The sequence below is a fragment of the Adelges cooleyi genome, unplaced genomic scaffold, assembly GCF_023614345.1.
Source record: "Adelges cooleyi isolate 19-005CV unplaced genomic scaffold, UGA_ACOO_1.1 ACOO_flye_CR_arks_rails_tigmint_CR_PRNA_21, whole genome shotgun sequence".
Lineage (NCBI taxonomy): Eukaryota > Metazoa > Arthropoda > Insecta > Hemiptera > Adelgidae > Adelges > Adelges cooleyi.
Window position 1 is genome coordinate 1,374,978 of NW_026095871.1, and position 22,245 is coordinate 1,397,222.

The 22,245-nt window shown below is 32.4% G+C and overlaps 3 protein-coding genes across 3 annotated transcripts; all 3 read left to right on the forward strand.

Annotated features, from left to right (window-relative positions):
- The first annotated feature begins 614 nt into the window (after positions 1–614).
- On the forward strand, positions 615–6,918 carry LOC126834276 (proton-coupled folate transporter-like). Its single transcript, XM_050566080.1, has 7 exons — positions 615–876; positions 2,431–3,296; positions 3,950–4,051; positions 4,295–4,432; positions 4,739–4,822; positions 5,704–5,860; positions 5,949–6,918. The coding sequence occupies exons 2-7, from the start codon at positions 2,450–2,452 to the stop codon at positions 6,058–6,060; spliced, it is 1,440 nt and encodes a 479-aa protein (XP_050422037.1). The 5' UTR covers positions 615–876; positions 2,431–2,449; the 3' UTR covers positions 6,061–6,918.
- A 1,331-nt stretch (positions 6,919–8,249) lies between these two features.
- LOC126834743 (proton-coupled folate transporter-like) lies at positions 8,250–15,060 on the forward strand. Its single transcript, XM_050566892.1, has 6 exons — positions 8,250–9,879; positions 12,650–12,751; positions 12,828–12,965; positions 13,105–13,188; positions 13,792–13,948; positions 14,123–15,060. Exons 1-6 carry the CDS (start codon positions 9,054–9,056, stop codon positions 14,253–14,255), a joined length of 1,440 nt encoding a protein of 479 aa, XP_050422849.1. The 5' UTR covers positions 8,250–9,053; the 3' UTR covers positions 14,256–15,060.
- A 120-nt stretch (positions 15,061–15,180) lies between these two features.
- LOC126834744 (proton-coupled folate transporter-like) lies at positions 15,181–21,538 on the forward strand. Its single transcript, XM_050566893.1, has 6 exons — positions 15,181–16,325; positions 20,048–20,149; positions 20,246–20,383; positions 20,523–20,606; positions 20,966–21,122; positions 21,286–21,538. Exons 1-6 carry the CDS (start codon positions 15,500–15,502, stop codon positions 21,407–21,409), a joined length of 1,431 nt encoding a protein of 476 aa, XP_050422850.1. The 5' UTR covers positions 15,181–15,499; the 3' UTR covers positions 21,410–21,538.
- The last annotated feature ends 707 nt before the right edge of the window (positions 21,539–22,245 follow it).

The following is a 22,245-nucleotide window of genomic DNA, read 5'->3' on the forward strand; positions in this document are numbered from 1 at the left end:
TGTATTTTCAAAAAAAAAAAATTGTTGTTATTTGGATGCAAATTTTATCGACAAATGGCACAAATCCGTACGCAGAGTGGAGGTATGCTGGCTGCCGCATTATGTAATATCTGCCACTCTTGTATGACGTTGCAACTTGCAGGTACATCCAAACAGGTACATACACCTACTCATTTTTTTACGGGCTAACGGTCAAAATAATTGCACCGGTGAACGCAAAAATATAGTAATAAAAAATTCATCAGGAAGGTCTTGCAGGTAATTACAACCGAATTTTTGTAATAATTTACCTCCAACACACTGCGACCGGTCACCATTGTGTGTGTGTGTGTGTATGTTTGAAGAATGAAAAAAAAAAATACATTCTATGATGGTGCCAGTCAAGGACATGGTTATTATGCCACAACACTGATGTTTAGGATGCAACTTGCGAAATTTAATTGTTATTATTATTATTGTCGTGGTACTTGGTAGCAGCAGCAGAATTATTATTATTATTATTTGAAAGGATATCATTTCATGATCATGTGCAATCGTAAAAGCCTCGGTATACATATACAGATATGATTATAGATGCTTTCAAGTTGATACCGTGTTCGTTAACCAGATAGAATGTACGATTCAGTGTTCGTTCGGCGACCGTCGAATGCGTGCCTCATTCGTGCTACAAGAGAAAAGTATCACATGTACCAGACTTGACTGTAACAGTGATTATTAACCCGTTTTCAAAAAAAAAAAACAACTAGTGATTCGAATCGAGTTTTTTTTTATTGGTAAATATACAAATTATCAAAAATAGTGTCACAACACGGTGGCGATGATTTACATTTGAACGATTTGGGAATCACCTGGACAGTTGGTTTCAATAGCAAAATAGTATGTAGAACACCAGCACTTAACGGTTATAATAATAATAATAATAATTATGTATTTGTTTTTGTTTTGGTTCCTACAAAAATTAAAAGGTTTTATAAAATAATTCGTTCTACCTATATAGTAGATATATTTAGGTTATTATTTAAATATCGATTAACCGATTACGTTGGACGTTAACATATTAAGATATTTTACATCATTTCTTTATCGCTGTCCGATAGTAAAATAATTTATCGAATATTTCGACGGCAATTTGGGTCGCAAAGTAATTATATCATAATTAGATCGTCTAATCGGATTTTCGACTAAAACGTGATACCAATACATATTTTATAAAAACTTGAAGTAAATTAAAAATAATTTTGAGCTGGCTTGACAGCAACTGGTGGTGGTAATTATAAAAATTACCTTTCTTATACTCAATTGTATGCGTCGGGATTATTGTAAATATTTTTAGAATCAGAAATAATTAAATTTAAAAAAAAATGATTTACTTAACCTCCCCAAATCGGTGAAAGTCTATTCAAATAAAAAACCTCCAAAATTTCAGATCCCTAGTTCGACACTAAGTAATTCCTCAGGATTTTTTAATTTTATTAACATGGAAAATTTTAGTTTTTTAATAATAAAATTCTAACTTGAAAACTAATCAAAATTTTATCAACTAAAAAAAAGATTCTTAAAGCTGAAATATGGCTAACGATAAAAATTGGTTTTATGAAGTTATAGCCGATTATAACTGATAATGCCATAAAGTTGTAAAACTTTATGGCTTGCTAAAAAAAATATCACGAAGTATCAAAAGAAGGTATTTCAAGTGTCATATTTTAAATTTAAGTATCTTTTTTCAAATTTAAAAAATGTCAGAAGTTCGAAATAACATTTCTATTATTCGTCTATAAAATTATAGTTGTAAATGTTTTATTTTAGTAAAAAAAAAAAATACAAATTCAAACTGTACCCATCAACACATGCAAATCCTCGAAGGACATCAAGAACATTACAATCGAGTTTATTCTGTATTCGTATGACTAACTCTATTAAACGAATATGTAGACGTTGATGGGATTAAATTGAAATAAATTAGATTACATTTTTTGTTTACTCTACCTTGTATGATCTGTTCTGTACCTTATATTGGTGTTATGTTGAATTTTTGATATTAATTTACATGCATTATGGCTACTTGGTCAGTAAGTTAGTCTGTAACATGTCAAATATCTTATAAGTCGATCATATACGACTAAGCCGCATTTGTTGTTCAAATGTACATTATCCAATTGAATACGAGCAATTATAAATAATTAATACAACAGCTAAGTAATCTAGGTACTTATTATTATTATAAGATTTTATAAGTACCTACCTAATATTTTTTTATCGCAAGTTTCTAATATGTATTTATACTTATATACCCTTGAATTGGTAGGATGAATTTATTAGGAATTTAATCTAAATAATTTTTAAATAGAACTAAACTGTCTTTATCTTTCCAACTTTAAGCCTTTGGTCTTACAATTAGTTGGGTAACAAAATAGGGAATTTTTGTCGCAGGTCAACCAAAGGGTACAAAATGACCGTTTTCTCTCATATAACCCGGTCGTTGAAGGCCAGGCGTTTGCCAATCACGCTGGAGCCCATGCTGTTCGTATACTTCTTCACCGTGGTGATGTCGAACATCGTGAGCAACAACATGCTGTTCCGGAAGGGGTGCGACCCGGACGCCACGGTGGAACCGAACCTGGTAAACGCCACTTGCCCGCTGGTGCTGGACGCCCAACAGGAAGTGGCCAGCATCCAGGCCTGGAAGCAGGTCATACAAGAGCTGGTGGCGCTGACGTTCATCATGTTCGCCGGCCCGTGGAGCGACAACAACGGCCGCCGGCGGCTTCCGCTGATGTTCGTGCCGGTCGTCGGGCAGGTGTTGTGCGACACTTGCAATTTGCTGTTCTCGGTGTTCTGGCGCGAAGTGTCGCCGATGGCCACCGGCATCGTGCAAGCGGTGACCGTGGCGTCGACCGGGTCCATCCACTGTTTCTTCATCGGCATGTACGCTTACGTGTCCGACATCACCGACGAGACCAACAGAACCATGCGACTGGGATTCGCCTCGTCCATCGTACCGCTGGCCGCCACCCTAGGTCCGCTCGTGTCGGGCTACCTGAACGTCCTTCTCGGTTTCAAGGGTGTGTACGCGCTGTGTATTGTCCTCAACTTCGTGGCGTTGTCTTTGGGCTACTTGCTGATTTACGACACTTCGGAAAAGATCAAGAAGACCGGTTCGGCGATCAAGAACACGTTTGATCTCCAAGTGGTCGCTAAGAGTTTCGGCACTGTGTTTGTCAAAAGAGAAAACCACAAGAGAACAGTGCTGCTCTTGATGATCGTCACCTCGCCGTTGACCATCACTCCCTTTATGGGTAAGCACTAAACAATCCAACTGTATAAACTGTTTGAACGATCCACAAACAACGTACACGCGTCAATTCTTAATCCACACGAATACTCTAGAAGGTCCGAGAGAAATAAGCGTAATTTTCTAGAAAATTGACTTAAGCGCGCAATCTGCGTTTCACAATAATGCACTTTTAAGGCGAGACTTTAGAATGCAACCTGGTTGCTCGTTGATTGAGATAACCAATTAAAACGCTTTCCTACAAGATGATTATTAAGAACCATAGATTGTGCACTTCAGTAAATTTATTTGAAAATTACACTTATACCTTTCCTTTATCTATGCTCATCTAGTCTACAATTATTATACAACATACGGTATTAAAGTGTAAAAAACTTTATGTATCTTTTACACGAGACAAATTGTTTTTACATATATGCACTTTGAACACATTGGTGTTTGGGCAGAAGAGGATGAGTCCAAATTACGATTTGGAGAACATAAGAGTTAAATTGTTCAAGAAACTAAACTGGTAAATAAAACCACACTTGCCAGAACAGTGTACAAAAGGATAATTGACTCCTTTTGTTCAAACACCACAGAATCAGCCTAAATAATAAATTGTAATTTTTACAAAACTAAAAGTAAACATAGGTACTATTTACTGTTTTGTTTCAGGTGAAATGGCATTGATGTATTTGTTTTTAACAAAAAAATTTAATTTCAATGAAATTTCGTTCAGTTTGTTCCATTCGTATACAATGGGTATTATGTTATTCGGTAAGTTTTTTGTTTTTCTTATTTTACGTAATTTGAAACTAATGACCACTTGGTTGTTGTATATTTGTTTTGTGTCGAGGCTGAGAGTATTGTAAGTTTAGCTCTAATTGCTTTATGTTTCAAACGAAATACAGTATATCTGATGCGTATTTGTACATTCCTTATAATAATATTCTTATTTTCCACACTAAAAGTCAAACACTGTAAAATGGTGAAATATATTAATATAATTATTTGTTCTAGGTACACTACTTTCTTTAGGCCTGTTTAGTCGAATACTCAAAATGAATGATGCTTCTATTGGATTTATTGCTACAATATTTGATATTGCAACTGCCGTGGGATTCCTCGTGGTTAATGAAACTTGGCAATTAATGTACGGTAAGCGTTTAAAATAATATTAAAAATTCGTTATGTTTTCTTACGAAAATTGCAACAAACGTAGGTATTGTTTTAACAATTATCTTTTTTCGTTTTGCATTGTTATTTTTGAGTACTGGTGTTGTTGCTGCAATCACAGATCAAATAAACCAGACACTTCATAGTAAAACAATAGATTTTCGATTAACGATTTTTGATTCGACAAGATATTTCTAGATAATGTTGTATAGTGTCTAGACGGCGTTGGATTAATTATAAATGATAACTATATTATAAAACTTATATGTATTTTTTTTTTTTTTTTAGTACCGTTGTTAGAAATCTTTAGAGGCGCAGTATTATCCATTACCGGGTCAATAGCTTCGAAATGTGTGGAAGCACATGAACTGGGTATGTGCAAAAATAAACTAATAAATGTCTAGTTAAACAATGTAATCACAAACTCGATAGGTTGGAACCGTCTGATTTTAGTGGCAAAAAAGGCCTATATTTTATATGTTCTGTGTTCAACTGTGTCCATCGATGAGATGCAATAAGAAAACGGTTTTGAATAATTCCTTGGCATCTCTTCTGGGGAACGGATTTACCATATTTTACAACTTTGGACCTACACTTGGTAAAAATAAAAAATTCAAGCGAAACTTTTTTTTTTACTTATTAAGATCCGTATACAGTTTTTTAATTATAGCGCGTATCTTTAAAGACCTCATAGATCTACTAAGATAAAAAAAAAACAATAAAACAATTTTAATTAGTAATTTATGATTTACGCAGAGTAGGTATTATTCTTTGAACTATGTAGTTATATAATAAGACGTATGTTTATTTGTATCAATTAAGAATAATTGTTTTTAGGAAATTGCTTATAAAGAAAATAAGTACAAAATGCACCTGCGATTACAAAATAGACATTTTATCTACCGATTATTAACATGTCCATAATAAAAACAGTCCATACGTCTTTTATATTATCACTGGAAAGTGGGGAATAACTATTTCAATTTTGTGTACCTATCGTTGAAGATGGTTAAAATTGACGGGCATTCGATTGACCAATGGGGAAAGAATGATTTAAAAAAAAAATGTATTAGGCACACTCGACTAGACTGAATGAAAAAAGTTACCCAGAAGAGATTACTGTATGTCGAAGAACACAGCAAAACCGTTTTGAGTTCAGCGTTAATTTTCCCACAAACTACATAATTTTGTTTTGTAATGTTTGACATAGTTTTTACATAATATTTTTGTAATCATTTCATTTGTTTTTACAGCATCGATGAACTCTGTCAGGTTGATAGTCGAAAGCTTGTTCAAAAGTTTTCTACTGCCGTTGTACAATATTGTGTACAAAAACACTCTGAACACTTTCCCGAGTGCGTTCTTCATTATAAGCATCGTGTTGTCTGTGCCGCTGTTGTTTTTGTTTTCGTAAGTCCGTCGACGGTAGTTGACTTAATTGTACTCTGATTTTTGAACTCTGTCTGACGGGTTTTTTTTTATATATATATTTTTACAGAATCACTTACTTTTTGACGCGCGACCAGCCGTTAGATGCCAAAACTGAAGAATGCACGTCGAACAAGACGACGGAAAGTACCGCCGAACAAATTGGCGCCGAAAAATTTTGAAAAATCCGCTCATTACAGGCGAAAAAAAATTGTATTATAACGACAACTACAAGTGTTAAACAACGATCCCGTTTAACCAACAGGTACATCGTCGGGGAACAGCTGCTGTTGGCCTAACCTAATAGTTTTAAATAGGTTGGATTTAACGATGTGAATATATAATATTCATCGTAGACGTTTTCTCCGGGCGGGCTTGAACGGAGTAATAAAATGTATATTATTGTAAATACAGTCATGACCTGAATCAATTTGGTTTAACGCGAATGAGATTATGATTTCGTTTTTATATTTTAAATAACAACGACACATTGTACAGAGTATCCGTACAGAGAACAATATATACATATATGTTATTTGATGAGGAAAAACGTTGTCACACAAACACAACATCAGTGTGGGCATCACGAACAAGTTAAACATATTTTAATATTGTGATATCATAACAAATACAATTTTGCTCGTTGATATATAATTATAATAAATTGTAAAATATATAATGCGACAAAAAAAAAAAATCACAGCAAATAAGCGCCACAGCTGGTCAATGCGGTAGTACCATTCTAATAGGTTTTTCAGTAAGGGTTTTTTAAAATTTAGATTCGTATTCCTACAAATTTGATCTCAAACGAGTGTTTATCTATAACTTTTTAATGGTAAATTTTTTTTTGTTGAAAATACGAAGTTCGCTGTGACCTCATCCCTAACACCGATTATTTTTTAATTCTACCTATTGTGTATAATAATATTTACATCTGAGTTAAAAATTATGTTGTTTATTCAATCATATCCGATTGTAATATTTATATTAAATATTATAATTTAATTATATGATTATATTGTTGTTTTAAAGTATAAAAACTGTGTAATTATTTCAATTTTATATTTTGGCTCATCGCCATCTCTTACTAAATCACTCCATCGCTGTATTGTTGGTCTTGAAGGATACCAAATAATAGTTGTGACCGTCCACTAAAATTATATACTTTATACAAATGTGTAATCAATAACAATAATAATACATTATTAGTAAATAATTTCGATACAAAATATGGGGAGAATGTATAATGTTTTAGAACGAAATATACTCAGGACGGTTCACTGTGGAGATCAATTAAAAAAATCTGTTTTAAATGAGATTCACGTTGAGTTCTATCAATACGTCATACGTTACTACTTAATGTATTAGAAATAGATAAGAGAAAATAAACGGCATTAAAAAATGTGCGAAGATTAGATTGGAACACAGAAGGCTTTTGGGAAAGTGAAATTTAGAATCCTAGCTTAAACACCTAAACAGTTTATATGCTTAATGTAAAAACAAGCACACCTGACAAATATAAATCACAGAATCATTAATATTTTCTTATCGTTTGGGGGGGGGGGGGTTTGATGGAAAATATAATATTTATATTATAAGGAAATTATTATCTGAAAATAGTTTATAAATAATTTTTTAATTTTTAAAACTTAGAAAATATTGATGTTGTTCAATATTTATATTGATTTCCCGCCAAAACATGATCTGAAGACATTTTAACAATAATTTTAGTTTGGTATTGTTACAATACTATTGTATGATGTTTTATTTAAACTGATGATGCTGCGTGGGTTAAAGTACACACTTTCTTTCTATAGATATGATCATTATTGAAATATTTTCATAGTTGTTTGAATATTGTACCGAGTAATATCGATATCAAATGTTAGGTTGGACATGTAATCATCATCATCGGCTTAATGGACCATTAAGACCCAACGCTGCCATCATGAAATGATGGTTTCTAGACGAATTGGCTGTCCGGAATATGATGTTATAGAGATATGCAATAACGATAATAATAATTAAGTTTTTATATAAGTGGCCGTCAGTTATAAACAAAGGCATGTCATCTCTCTAAGCGTTATACGTTCTGGACCAAACGTTGTTTTAAATATATTTAAGAAAAATGCTGTGTAAGATCACTGCTCCTTAAAAATCAAGAACTAATAGACTCGTGTTATTTACATAAAACACGAAAAATGTAATCGAAAATTTCGAACGGTCTGCTACGCTTATTTTGTTTTTATAATTTAAAGATAAGAAGTGCTATGCACAAAAACGTCTAGCAGATAAACAATGCTTATCTGAATATTATAAAATCAATAGTATAATAAACCATGCATTTTCTCCTACGATCCTAGTTTTTATACCTACATTACAATATAGCCACGTTCGCTGGTCACGAAATAATTTACACTGTTTAATATTTTGGATATGTGTTTGCCAGTACGCGTTGTGAATACAAATCCTTAATGCGGATACGTTTTTAACATACGACATGAGGACGGAGTGTTTTTATTCTTTAATAATAAAATATTAATAACGCTGGTAAAATAGTGTAAGACGTATCAGTATAGTGACGTACCTATAACGATTCTCTCACACTGTAGTATTGATATTGTGCCAATCACAGTGTTTTTTGTTTGTTTTGCATTTAATAAGTTAACAACAGAGCAGTATAGTTTTATATCACGTTAGTGCAAATGCTCATCTCATCCGCGGACCGACGAAGCTAGTTATCAGCTATGGTCGAGATCTCGTTAAAAATAACACATTATAACGATGAGTCACGCGTCTAATCGAATTCTAACATCAAACGAAACCATATTGTACTCCAGCCATGTACCTATGTACAATATTGTGCTCATCGATTGCCGGATTTTCATCAAGTGATTTGATTAGTTCGAGTTCTCTACATTCGTGTGCGGTTTTAAAAGCAAACTAAACATAATCGTGTTGTGACACAGTGAAAAAAATAATTGATTTGAAACTGTTATAACATAATCGTGTAATTACATTGTAAATAATAATAACAATGGTAATGTTATAATTTATTCACGTTACGATTAAACCGCTCAGAGTCGAATCAGCCGCCGGCGCCGTTAATGCGGTCTAGTCGATCGGCGGGAATGATCGAGTGCAGACCTCGCGCGTATTCGACTGGTTTCCGAAAATGTTGTCCTATCTGAAGAGCAAACTGTCGGTGGAGCCGGTGGTGTTTATGTACTTTCTGACCATGGTGTTTTCCAACAGCCTCAGCACGAATCTGTTGCTGTACAAAGCGTGCGACCCGTCGGGCGCGATCAGCCAACGGGTGGGCGCCGGATGCGACCACGAGACGGATGCCCAGCACGTGGTGGCCCCCATTAACGGCTGGAAGGGCCTGGTGCAGCAGGTCGTGCCCACCGTGCTGGCGTTGTTCGCGGGCACGTGGAGCGACCGGCACGGCCGCAGCCGGCGGCCGCTAATGCTGTTGCCGATCATCGGGCAAATCCTGTCCGACCTGCTGTCCGTTTACTGCACCGTCAACTGGTCCATGTCGCCGTGGCTCACCGCCGTGTTCCAGGTGACCGCGGTGACGGTCACGGGCGGCCCGCCCATGTTGTTCAACGGCGTGTACTCGTACATAGCGGACACCACGACCGAAGAATGGCGCACCGTCAAGTTCGGCATGGTGACGTGCGTGATGGCCGTGGGCGGCATACTGGGCATGCTGATCTACGGGTACGTGGTCGTCATGCTGGGCTTCGTGTCCGCGTACTTTGTGTCCATCGCGTTGGGCATTACGGCCTTGGCCATGGCCTTTGTGTTCATCAAAAACACTGGCATACCCTACGACAAAGAACCTCTGTTCCAAGATGTTATTCACACCGTCAACCCCGTGTCCGTTCTACGCACCTGCTACCAAGTGATGACCAAGCGACGGACGGGTCACACATCATTGGTGCTCTGGCTGGTAGTCGTCCTGTGTGCACCTTTTACCTGCGTACCTTTAGACGGTGAGTTATCAATTAAATCGGTATCGCTGTCATTAAAAAAAAAAAAAAACAAAGGCTACATTTTGATTTAAAGTGATATATTTTACTGTTATCAAAACAAGACGAATTTTTTAAAAATTTAGTCTTCTTAAATTATGCAAATCAATTGAGTAATTTTTTATTTTGTACTCAATTTCGACTTACATAGATAATTGCTAATAGTGTAAATAGCTCAACACCTAATTAGATAATAACTATAACTGATGCGATCGGTCGGAATACATTTATTGCGATATGTTTTTACTATTTATACATCATTATGAAGTGTGACAACTTAACAAACATACCTATCTTAAACATATTAATTAGGTCAATGTTTTGGAAGAGTTTAGCGGTACTACTACAGTTTACCTATAGTTTTATAATTATGATTATAATAGTAGTAGGTATAATAAAATATTAAATTTTGAGTCCATCATTATTTATTATTATTAAAAAACTAAATTAGGTATATCGATTATATAATAAAACAAACCTCCTCGTGCACGATGCCGACCCACCACTTAACTTATCCTAGATCTACAAATGACAATCTTGAATTGGCTACATTCATAACTAGATAGAAAAAAATGGTAAATATAATATAAAATAAATTATAATGTATAGACATATTATAATGTACTTCGTTAAAGCCAATCGTAAAATTAATACAATTATGTCGTTTGACAAATCAATAATAATAAAGATTAGAGTTCAACAACTATATTTTAATGTATAATAAAATGTAAATTAAACCTTTGAATAATATGAAAGGGGCTATCAGACAAAGAAGCTCCAATGTTGATACCAAATATCTTAATCTGTTAGCTTAATAACAATATTTAACTACTGTTACTGATATTTACTATACATTTTATTATATGTTATCCCATTATCATTAGATACAATATACTATATATTGCATGTAACGACAAACCATACGAATAAATAAATAAATTACATAGTAATTGTTTGTCTATTTTTTTAAAAAACAAAGCGTTATAAATAAATTATTTAATTTTATAATATTATATTATAATTGCTATTATTGCACCTTTTTTGTGTTGGCTGATAATGAAACTCGCTTACATAAACCCATAAATTATAGCATTATAATTTCTGAATTATAAAGCCAAATTTATTCCTACAAAAATCAATTTAGCTGGCCAAAAGCTAAATATGATAGCAGAAAGATTTGTTTGAACTCTAAAGTATCATACAAAGAATTAAAATTGTGATTTGTGTTGGTCGCTTATAGTTGTTAATATATTTAAATTATTTCAGCAAAATTAGACCTAATTCAGATTTTGGTTTACTTAACTAACTAAGTCTATAATATCATCAAATGAACAGTAATGCAAGAACATTTTGACCTGCACAATTCAATTAATATGTACCTTTGAACCTTATTAATTTGTATAAACATATTGGATAATTAAAAATAATTAGTTATTAATAATTACAATTGTATGAATAACACAAAGTCTTATATGAAAATAACAGTAATAATGTTCAAGAAAACTATAACAGTTTTAGTGAGTGTAACTCACAAAATCGAATTTAATAGCTACTGTAATATGATATACATTTGAAACAAGTGAGTCCGCTGTATTCAATTACTTAGGATTTTAATACATCCATCTTACACATTTTCAGTTATGATAACTATATTAAAAAAAAAACTAAAAAGAGCGTTAAAACGAGAATATCCGTTTTAATGATAGCCCTATTGATATTTGGTTTATCTGTAAAAATATATGTATATGTATGTTAATGTATTTATTTGTATTGTTTTATAATTACTGAATAATTGAATTTTAAATAGCGATTATCTTAAGTCTGTGTCGCTTTGTCTGAAAGGCGTGTATTTATTTGTTATTGTATCCACACACGTCATACATAATTTAACTATAATAAAATCACAACTATTTGAGCTAAAACAATAATTGTTTTGTAATTATTGTAATTTTACTCTCTACGTGTACTCTCTATCAATCGATTTATCACTAAACGCTTATCTATAGAAAATAATAGAACTCTTTAGAAAAACCCCGAAAAATATTCATGAGTGCCGGTATATTTTTAATTTAATTAAGGGGATTGCATGCGGTTGGTTTTTAAGGAGTTTTGTATAGGCAATATTTAGAGAAAAAGTGGTTTTAATAAATTTCGATCATGTCAATTAATTTACCGGTTAATTTGTATAAGCTTCGTGGTATTATTTTTAATTTAAATTATTTTGTCTATGAGTAAAAACCATTTTAGTTAATATTACATACATTTGTTGTTCCATCGCACAGGCTGAACCAGTGATTCGATAAGTAATCTAAAAACAGATTTGAATTCGTCATGAAGTTTACTTGTGATCGGTCAGGGTACTTTTTTGATATCTTATTCCTACTATGTATAAAACACGTTTGAGTATTATATAAAATTTCAGATTTTAAAATCAAATTTGGAAAGGGTTAAAATTAAAAATTGAAAAAAGTACCCTGACCGATCATAAGTAAACTTCATGGCGAATTTAAATCTGTTTTTAGATTGCTTATCGGATCACTGGTTCAGTCTGTGCAATGGAATAAAAATGATGTGTTTGACTGAAAAAAACCGACCGCATGCAATCCCTTTAACGTATTGGTTATTTTATTTTTAATTTCGACAGCCCTCGTATTAAATATTAGTAAACATGAAACATGTTTTTTATTGGATTAGATAATATTATGAACCAATGTTTATTTTTTATTTTTTCTAGGAGAAATTTCAGTCATGTATTTGTTTATGCGATACAAGTTTCACTGGAACGAAGTCGATTTTAGTATATTTAACGCTTACCAGATGGTAATCATATTAGGAGGTAATTGTATAAAATTCTTTAGAATTAACATAAAAACTTACTTATTGCTTAAAATATTTATGTCCGTATGATCCAGGTACTATTTTTTCTCTAAGCATTCTTAGCCATAAACTCGGATGGAACGACGCGTTGATTGGATTAATAGCTTCGGTATTTGACTTGTTGGCATCTCTTTCGTTTTTTTTAGCCTCAAAGTCATGGCATCTGTATTTAGGTAAGTCGTCCTAATCATACCTATATATTTCAATTATCTACACTATTTCATACTCCAGAATACTAATAAACAATAGGAGAAGTATGATTTTTTTAGGTTACAAATGTATTTTAACGAATAATTATTGTTTCTATTGCAGTGCCGCCGTTGGAACTGTTCCGAGGTGCGGGAATGTCTATAACAAGTTCAATAGCTTCAAAGTGTGTCGGGCCTGATGAATTAGGTAACAGTTGTTCTACACATTATTTTGAATAATTAATTTGCATGTTTAGATTTTAAAAGGCCAACCCAGTGGGGACAGTGATGTCATTACCCGTAGGTCTTTAGGAATTATTAAAATTGAGAGTAATACATACAAAATCACTCACAAAACACACTTCGAAGAAGACAAAGTCAATAACGATAAAAGATAAAAAATCCCCATACATAGGCAATACATGTGTTTATAATAGTGTTGTAGAGTTATTAGAACTAGGACTTTTTCAAATATTCGCCTGTAGAATGTACCTTTCGAGTACTATTTTTGATCTATATAATTTTTACATGAAAAAATCGATCCTGATTAAAGTACCAAAATAAAGTTATTAAGTCCTAGAATTAAACAAGATGATGCTCGATAGTTTAAACTAGAATTGTGTAAAAATTAATTTCTATTTTCAAATTCACTCCACGTTTCAGTATTTACAACTTAAGTTTTAATTTAAATTAAATATCTTTATTAACTTAATATATAAAAATTGGAAACAATTGATGATGAGTTAATCTTAACATTATGGAGCCTAAATTTTCCAAAATAATATTTTGTTTCATAATTTCTTTGTTATAGGTGCAATGAACTCGGTCAGAATATTAATAGAAAGTTCTATGAAAGGTGTTTTTTTGCCAATTTACAGTATGTGTTATAATACAACTTTAGAGATAATGCCTAGTGCATTTTTTGTAATCAGCTCATGTTTAACTGCTCCGCTGATCATCATATTCAGGTAAGCATATTCAGGCATTTGATTAAAAATATATTATTTATTTTGTTTACTTAACGAGACAGAGTAAAATAAAATAATACCATTAAATTATTTTTTTAAGAAAACATCAATATACTTTAGAAAGTAAATTCTATGTCGTTATACTGATTTCGTGGTAATTTTATATGATTGCAGTGTAATCTATTTCTTAAACCGAAACTCAAACAAGTCGGTAATAGAGCTGAACATCAATAGCAACACTATAAGTAAACCTAAAAGTGAACAAAGTCCCATCAACGATGGCGATATAATAAACTATCATATTTAAATTTAAAAGTAAAATAATAGCCATCTATTGTATAATATTGTAAAATCATTATAAATATTTATTTAAACATTTTGTTTTATATAGAACTAAGTATCTATGTATGTCTATATGTCTTCTTATGAAATAATATACATTTCAAATATGTGTAAAATTACATTTAATTGTATTATAGTTTTTAAGAGAATCATACGGTGTACCACATCGTATTTACCAAAATCCAAAATTAATTTACTTATATTATTAATGTAAAGCAAGTCCATTTTGAAATAATTAACATGTATGTAGGTAATAATTATTTTGTAAATATATTTGTAGCAATGTTGTAAAGCTCTCGAAACGTTCATCCGTAATTGTATTGTAACCCATTTGGCATTCAATCGGCACTCAAAGAACGGCTAATCACGGTATACGCGATGGCCTAGGTGATCGTTGACCATCCCAACTGTACAATATTATATATTACTGTTTTATTTGTTCATACTTTTAGACAAACTATGAATATCCCCTTTAAATAAAAAAAAAAATCCCTCGTTTTCTCTACGATCGCTTGTGTCCTGAGCGGTCCCACCAGAAAGAGCTCAAGAAACTTATAGTTGATAATAAAACTACTTTTAAAAGAAGATGTTAATATTAAAAATAATGATTTATATACATAATCCTTCTCCTCTGCTGTTATCATTTCTATTTCTCGTCCCGCTTGAAATCCTAATAATTTTTTTTCAAATAATAAGTCAAATCGACCGACCAGACTGTGGGTTTGATGTTTTTATAATTACTTTTGTGCCGTCTTAGTCCTCTTAATAAAATCTGTCAGTCAAAAAATACACCCCCTTTTTTTATCGGTGTACAAATTTAATGTAGTTTTACTTTGTCAATTGTGTTTTATTTATACCACTGCTCCTATCGGTTTTCATTGAAACTAAATTTCGTGTTTCCAAACAAACGGCCTAATGGCTTATCTGTATATTATTTTCATATCAATGGTTTTACGATTAAACCGTGCAAAGTCAAATCAGTCGTCGCCGCTAACGTGGGGTGAAAACAGTCCCCTCCCAGGTGTGGCCACATAAATCTGTCGCCACGCAGCTCGTGTCTGTAAAAACCGGTCGCCGCCGACCTGACGAGGTACCTTTTAGCGGTTTTAACCGTACTGAGTCGGATCAGTCGCCGCCATTAATGCGGTCTAGTCGATCGGCGGCAATGGTCGAGTGAAGACTCCGCGCGTAATCGACTGGTTTCCGAAGATGTTGACCTATCTGAAGAGCAAACTGTCGGTGGAGCCGGTGGTGTTTATGTACTTTCTGACCGCGGTGTTTTCCAACAACCTCAGCACGAACCTGTTGCTGTACAAAGCGTGCGACCCGTCGGGCGCGATCGGCCAACGGGTGGGCGCCGGATGCGACCACGAGACGGATGCCCAGCACGTGGTGGCCCCCATAAACGGCTGGAAGGGCCTGGTGCAGCAGGTCGTGCCCACCGTGCTGGCGTTGTTCGCGGGCACGTGGAGCGACCGGCACGGCCGCAGCCGGCGGCCGCTGATTCTGTTGCCGGTCATCGGGCAAATCCTGTCCGATCTGCTGTCCGTGTACTGCACGGTCAACTGGTCCATGTCGCCGTGGCTCACCGCCGTCTTCCAGGTGACCGCGGTGACGGTCACGGGCGGCTCGGCCATGTTGTTCAACGGCGTGAACTCGTACGTAGCGGACACCACGACCGAAGAATGGCGCACCGTCAAGTTCGGCATGGTGACGTGCGTGATATTCGTGGGCAGTATAATGGGCATGCTGATCTACGGGTACGTGGTCGTCATGCTGGGCTTCGTGTCCGCGTACTTTGTGTCCATCGCGTTGGGCACCACAACAATGGCCATGGCCTTTGTGTTCATCAAAAACACTGCCGTGCCCTACAACAAAGAACCTCTGTTCCAAGATATAATTCACACCATCGACCCGTTGTCTGTTCTACGCACCTGCTGCCAAGTGATGACCAAACGACGGACTGGTCACACATCTTTGGTGCTCTGGCTCGTAGTCGTCCTGTGTGCACCTTTTACCTGCGTACCTCTAGACGGTGAGTTATCGATTAAATCAGTATCGCTGCCATTTTTTTTTAAATAAACCGACAAAAATAATTATGTAAACAAGTGCTTAATTATTTTATGTGGCTTGTTGCTATTGAATGGGTTTCGGTTCAGCGACAGTGGCTACACTAGATTTATAGTGACTTAAACCAAAAAAAAAGGTATCTTTGTTTGTATACACTGGTTTTAAAAGAAAAAAGCAATGTTTTGTATTAATATGAATATGATAATAAAAATAACTATTATAAATATACTAACACATTGCCGCCGGCGACCCAAGTGTTTTCATTCGTTGTAAAGCCACTTGGGTTGCCGGTGATTTAAGTCATGTCATTTATGTGACGCCACTTGGGTCGCCCGCTGTCAAATATAACATTAAAGCAAATTAGATTTAATTCTTCACGGCTTGGAGATAATATTATGTATTTACTATAAACCATGGCGTAGACGAGGAAATATCGATTTTGTAAAAAAAAAAAAAAAACAATCAAATCGTCAAACTTTAATAGACTGTATTAATTGTTGAACAGAGCAAATTTTCAACACATTCTAATTAATTATTTTGATATAACTAGTGTTTATTTATATGGCTTAAACAAGAAAACTTAATTTTTTAACATGTAAAATGTATTCATATAAAATGTGAATTTGAAAATAATTCTTGTAACTCATAAAATGTAAAAAATTGCTCCTCGCAATACATTAAAGTTTAAATATAAATAAAACAGTTTTAATATAATTTCAAAAAGTATACAAACTTAATTTTTCAAATGGCCTTGAAAACATTGTATGCACACAAATTGTTTCGATGGACAAAGACTGCAAAAGGTAGTCACTTGTTAGCTTTATTGAGGGCTTCCTTAAAAATAATATATTCAAATTCAAAACTAATATTTATTTAATCATATAACATTTAACTTAACAGTACTTGTATCCCAATTCGTTTGAAATTTTTTTGTAGCATTCCGTGCACCTTTTTCTTATTTTTCTGTTTCGCAAACATCTTTATTCTGTTTCCTCACGTTTATATTTAACAGTTCGTCTTCTTTGGATTCTATCTTCAACTGGTTGTTCGAAATCGAAGTATTTGTAGTAACTGCTCTAGATGTAGGTTTAAATTTAAGGAGTTTGTCTACAAGAACTTCACGAAATTGGTGTATGGTGAGTTTATTTCGAAAATTTAGTTCATTATACATAATTTGTGCGTTTACTACAAAAGTGTTCAAAATTATCTCAGTTGCTACCTTGTGATACCAACGAATGATTTTTCTCGCAGGAGTATAATATGATGCTAACTAGTCGGATAGATCTATTCCAGCTTTCCTAGAATTGTAGAACAATATGATTACAGGTTTGACTATATATTCGTTATTCTCAATTTTTTTTCCAGTGTTTGTCATACTTAATTGATGTCGAGTTGAAAGTAAGTGATTATCTCGTTTATCTTGTAACTTCGATACTACAATACCTAAACTATTTTCGAGACCAATAAATTCTACTTTTTAAAATGTTTTTTCTACAACAAACAATTTTACACCATACTTGTGTGTTTTGATATACATTTTGATATTAACTAAAAAAATTCTGATAAAGAAATATTACAATACTATTATATGCATCTATAAATATGCTATTTGTTAAATTATCAAGAGACAGCGGGCGGTCAAGCGACCTGTATATTGAATCACAACATTGGCAAGCCGCATGTCAGCCGGCGACCCAAGACTTTTTTTTTGTATGATAATATTTACGAATAACTGATTATAAAAATATAAATTTTATCAAAATCGAACAGCTGTAACTATTTTTAGACGTGTAAACATTTGGAACAAACCACATAAAAATAGTGTGGCCTTGCACGCGCTAAATTGTCTTGGGTCGCCGGCGGTCATGTGGCAGTCAACGTGTTAATTAGGCCAAACATAGTAAGTTAAACCTCTGAAATTCTTAAGAGTTAGGCGGTACTACAGTTTACCTATACTTGTATAAGTATATAACTATGATTATAATAGTAGTTTTGAAATAAAATATTAAATTTTGATTTCAACATAATAGACATACTTGTCTAATAATATTTATTTGGAAAACAAAGTTGCATCCTACCGTAAGGTGTTTTTGGATCAACGTGGAACAAAATAAATTATTGACCTTTATAGTATTATACTATTAACGCTATTATTGCACCTATATTGTGTACAAATTGGTATTGACTAATAAGGAAACTTGCTGTATGTTATAGCATTTTAATTTCAAAGCCATTACAAATTCCTTCAAAATTTTTAATTAAGTTCACCAAAAGGTAAATACGAAAACAGATTGACTTGTAGAATTCGAATATGTACCACTAATATGTACCTAATTAGTTAGTATAAATATAATTGATAATGGACAATTCAAAATAAATAAAATTGTATAAATAATACAATGTCTTATATGAAAAGAACAGTTATAATGTTAAAGAAAACTATAACAGTTTTTTTGGGTGTAACTCACTAAAACGAATTAATTAGCTATTGTAATATTGTATACATTAGCTAGTTTAGGTTAGGTTAAATAGAGCGTGTGTGCGACTATAGTTCAAAATTTTTAACACATTCTCTATAGGTCCTTAATGACAAAAAAACATAAAACAACTTTTTTTTGGATCTAGTTATTTAAAAAAAAATACTTAAAATTGTATCTTTTAACGCTGGGAATTTATTTTTCAAAAACTTGTTTTGTGGTTAAAAAAATAAAAAAATTTGGAAAAATATTTTGTTTAAATAAAATTTAAGTTAAGTTCTTATGACCCATATCTTCTTTGAACCAATTGAGTTTTTTTTTTTACTAGTAATTTACGATTTTAAACACAAGGGTTCAAATTTTTCGATTTATATTTTTTTGGAATATACACAGTTGCGTAAACTGTTAAATTAATTCCTTAGTATAACTGTATTAAAATGTAATATTATTAGATTAATTATTAGATTAGGCGCATCTAAATTAACAGTAACAATATTTTGTACTACACATAAATAAATTTCAGAATATATTAGTACAATGAGAAAGAAATTAAAAGAAATACAATAAGTAATCATTTTATTAACTTTTATCTAAATTTTTATTTAGTTATAATTTATAAATTACATAATAGTAATATTTATTATTATAGATATGCACTTATTTTTAGTTTTTAATTAAAATATATTAACAGATTTTGAGTCTTTAAACTTTAATATCATTGGTATTTGGTGGTTATGTATAAAATTGAAATCCTTCAATTTTTGATTTACAAAATTTGGACATCATTTTTGGGGTAAAATTTTGATTGTTAGATAATTTTCGCAAGCTGGCCTTATAAACTAATCCGTCACATGTACTCTTTCCGTGTGTGGTCTCAAAAAAAATTCACTGAGTCTCTAATCCATTGTCTGTTTTATGGTTACAAAGATTAGCGATATTTGTATAATACTTATAGCTAAAGAGCGAGCGAATATAATTAGTTAATGAGAGTAAAAATAATAGACAACCCTCTTTACAAGATGTGTATAGATGTCAAGACGTATGCTTTGAAATTGGCCTTATAAGTAGGTAACAACTAATATTAAACCAAAAATACTACGATATAAGTTTAAAGACCGGTATAGAATTCCAATCACCTGCAACACGATTATATTGTTATTTATAAATTTCCGTAACATTATAAATCAATGTTGTTTATTTATTTTTCTAGGAGAAATATCAGTCATGTATTTGTTTTTGCGATACAAGTTTCACTGGAACGAAGTCGATTTCAGTATATTTAACGCTTACCAGATGGTCATCATATTAGGAGGTAGTTGTATACAATTTTTGTTTTGATTAAACATAGAAATGTATAAAATAAAAACACAAGTTTTTTACTTATTCTGTATAATATTGTGTGATCCAGGTACTATTTTTTCTCTAAGCATTCTTAGCCATAAACTCGGATGGAACGACGCGTTGATTGGATTAATATCTTCGGTATTTGACTTGTTGGCATCTCTTTCATTTTTTTTAGCCTCAAAGTCATGGCATCTGTATTTAGGTAAGTCGTCCTAATCATATGCTTCTCAATTATCTGCAATATTTCTTACTCCAAAAGATACTAATAAACAATAGGAGAAGTATGATTTTTTTTTGTGTTACAATTGTATGGAAATAAATTTGTATTGTTTCTATTGCAGTGCCTCCGTTGGAATTTTTCCGAGGGGCTGCATTTTCTGTAACAAGTTCAATAGCTTCAAGATGTGTCGGGCCAGATGAATTAGGTAACATTTGATCTACTTATTATTTTGAATAATTAACTTGTGTGTTTAGATTCTAAAAAGCCAACCCATTGGGGATGAAACATAGTAGAGACAGTGATATCGTGGCCCATGGGTCTTTGGGAATTATTATTATAACTGAAGGTAATACATACAAAATACACTCCCAAGAAACGCTTCGAAAATCTCAAAATTAATAAAGATAAATTATAAAAAATCACCATATAGTTTTATATTAAATTAAACATCTTTAATAAGTAAGTATTATAATTGGGAAAATTTGATATTGAATTAGTCTTAACATCATAGAGCTCACATTTTTCAAAATAATATATTGTGTTATTAATATTTCATCGTTTTAGGTGCAATGAACTCGATTAAAATATCAATAGAAAGTTCTATGAAAGGTGTTTTTTTGCCAATTTACAATATGTGTTATAATACAACTTTAGAGGTAATGCCTAGTGGATTTTTCTTAATCAGCTCATGTTTAACTGCTCCGCTGATCATCATATTCGGGTAAGCATTTGATTAAAAATATATTATTTATTTTGTTTACTTAACGAGACAGAGTAAAATAAAATAATACCATTAAATTATTTTTTAAGAAAACATCAATATTCTTTAGAAAGTAATTTCTATGTCGTTATACTGATTTCATGGTCATTTTAAATGATTGCAGTGTAATCTATTTCTTAAGTCGGAACTCGAACAAGTCGCTGAACATCAATAGCAACACTATAAGTAAACCTAAACGTGAGCAAAGTCTTATGAAAAAAGGCGGTGTAATAAACTATCATATTTAAATTAAAAATTACAATAATAGCCATCTATTGTACAATATTTCGTAAAGACATTATGAATATTTTTTAAAATTTTTGTTTTATAAAGAACTAGTTTATCTGTCTTTTAGTGAAATAAATTACATTTAAAATATGCGTAAAATTAAAATTAATTTTTATTTTTTAAATATATTTGTAGCAATGTTGTTAGTATCTTGAAACATTTACCTGTAACTCTAGTCTCATTTAGCAACTTTATTATAACTATATATACAAATCATTGCATTTTTTTATTACCCTTTTTATAAATATAAAAATATTATGTAAAACATTTAGTAATAATTCGATTTGTTGTGTTATATTATTTAATGTTATTTATCATTTACTACATTGATACACTTAAGTGGTTATAATAATGATTTTAGACTATCAAAAATTAATATATATCTATTTGTGCTTATTTTGTAGTGCAAAGTGAGATTGTTTCAAGCCAAGATGACAGATTACCATGTATTGGAGATGGACGAAACCAGGTTTACAAAAAAACCATTGATGGTAATTGTGTTCAGTATTATAAAAAAATTAGTATGACTAAACAAATACTTTCATAGGAGTATACCTTTTTTATGAGAATAACGCAGAAAAAAGCCGCTCCGGTTATTCTATATACAGTGTTTCACAAAGATATAACAAATTAAATAACTTTTGTTCTAGTGAATATTTTTAAATCAATGTATACTCATTTGCGTTATAAACACCACGGTTTTTATTACTCTTAACCGGTTAACTTTTTTCAATTTTTTTCATTCAATTTACCGAGAATTTTGACTGGCCGATAACCAGTTTTGGATAAATACTTA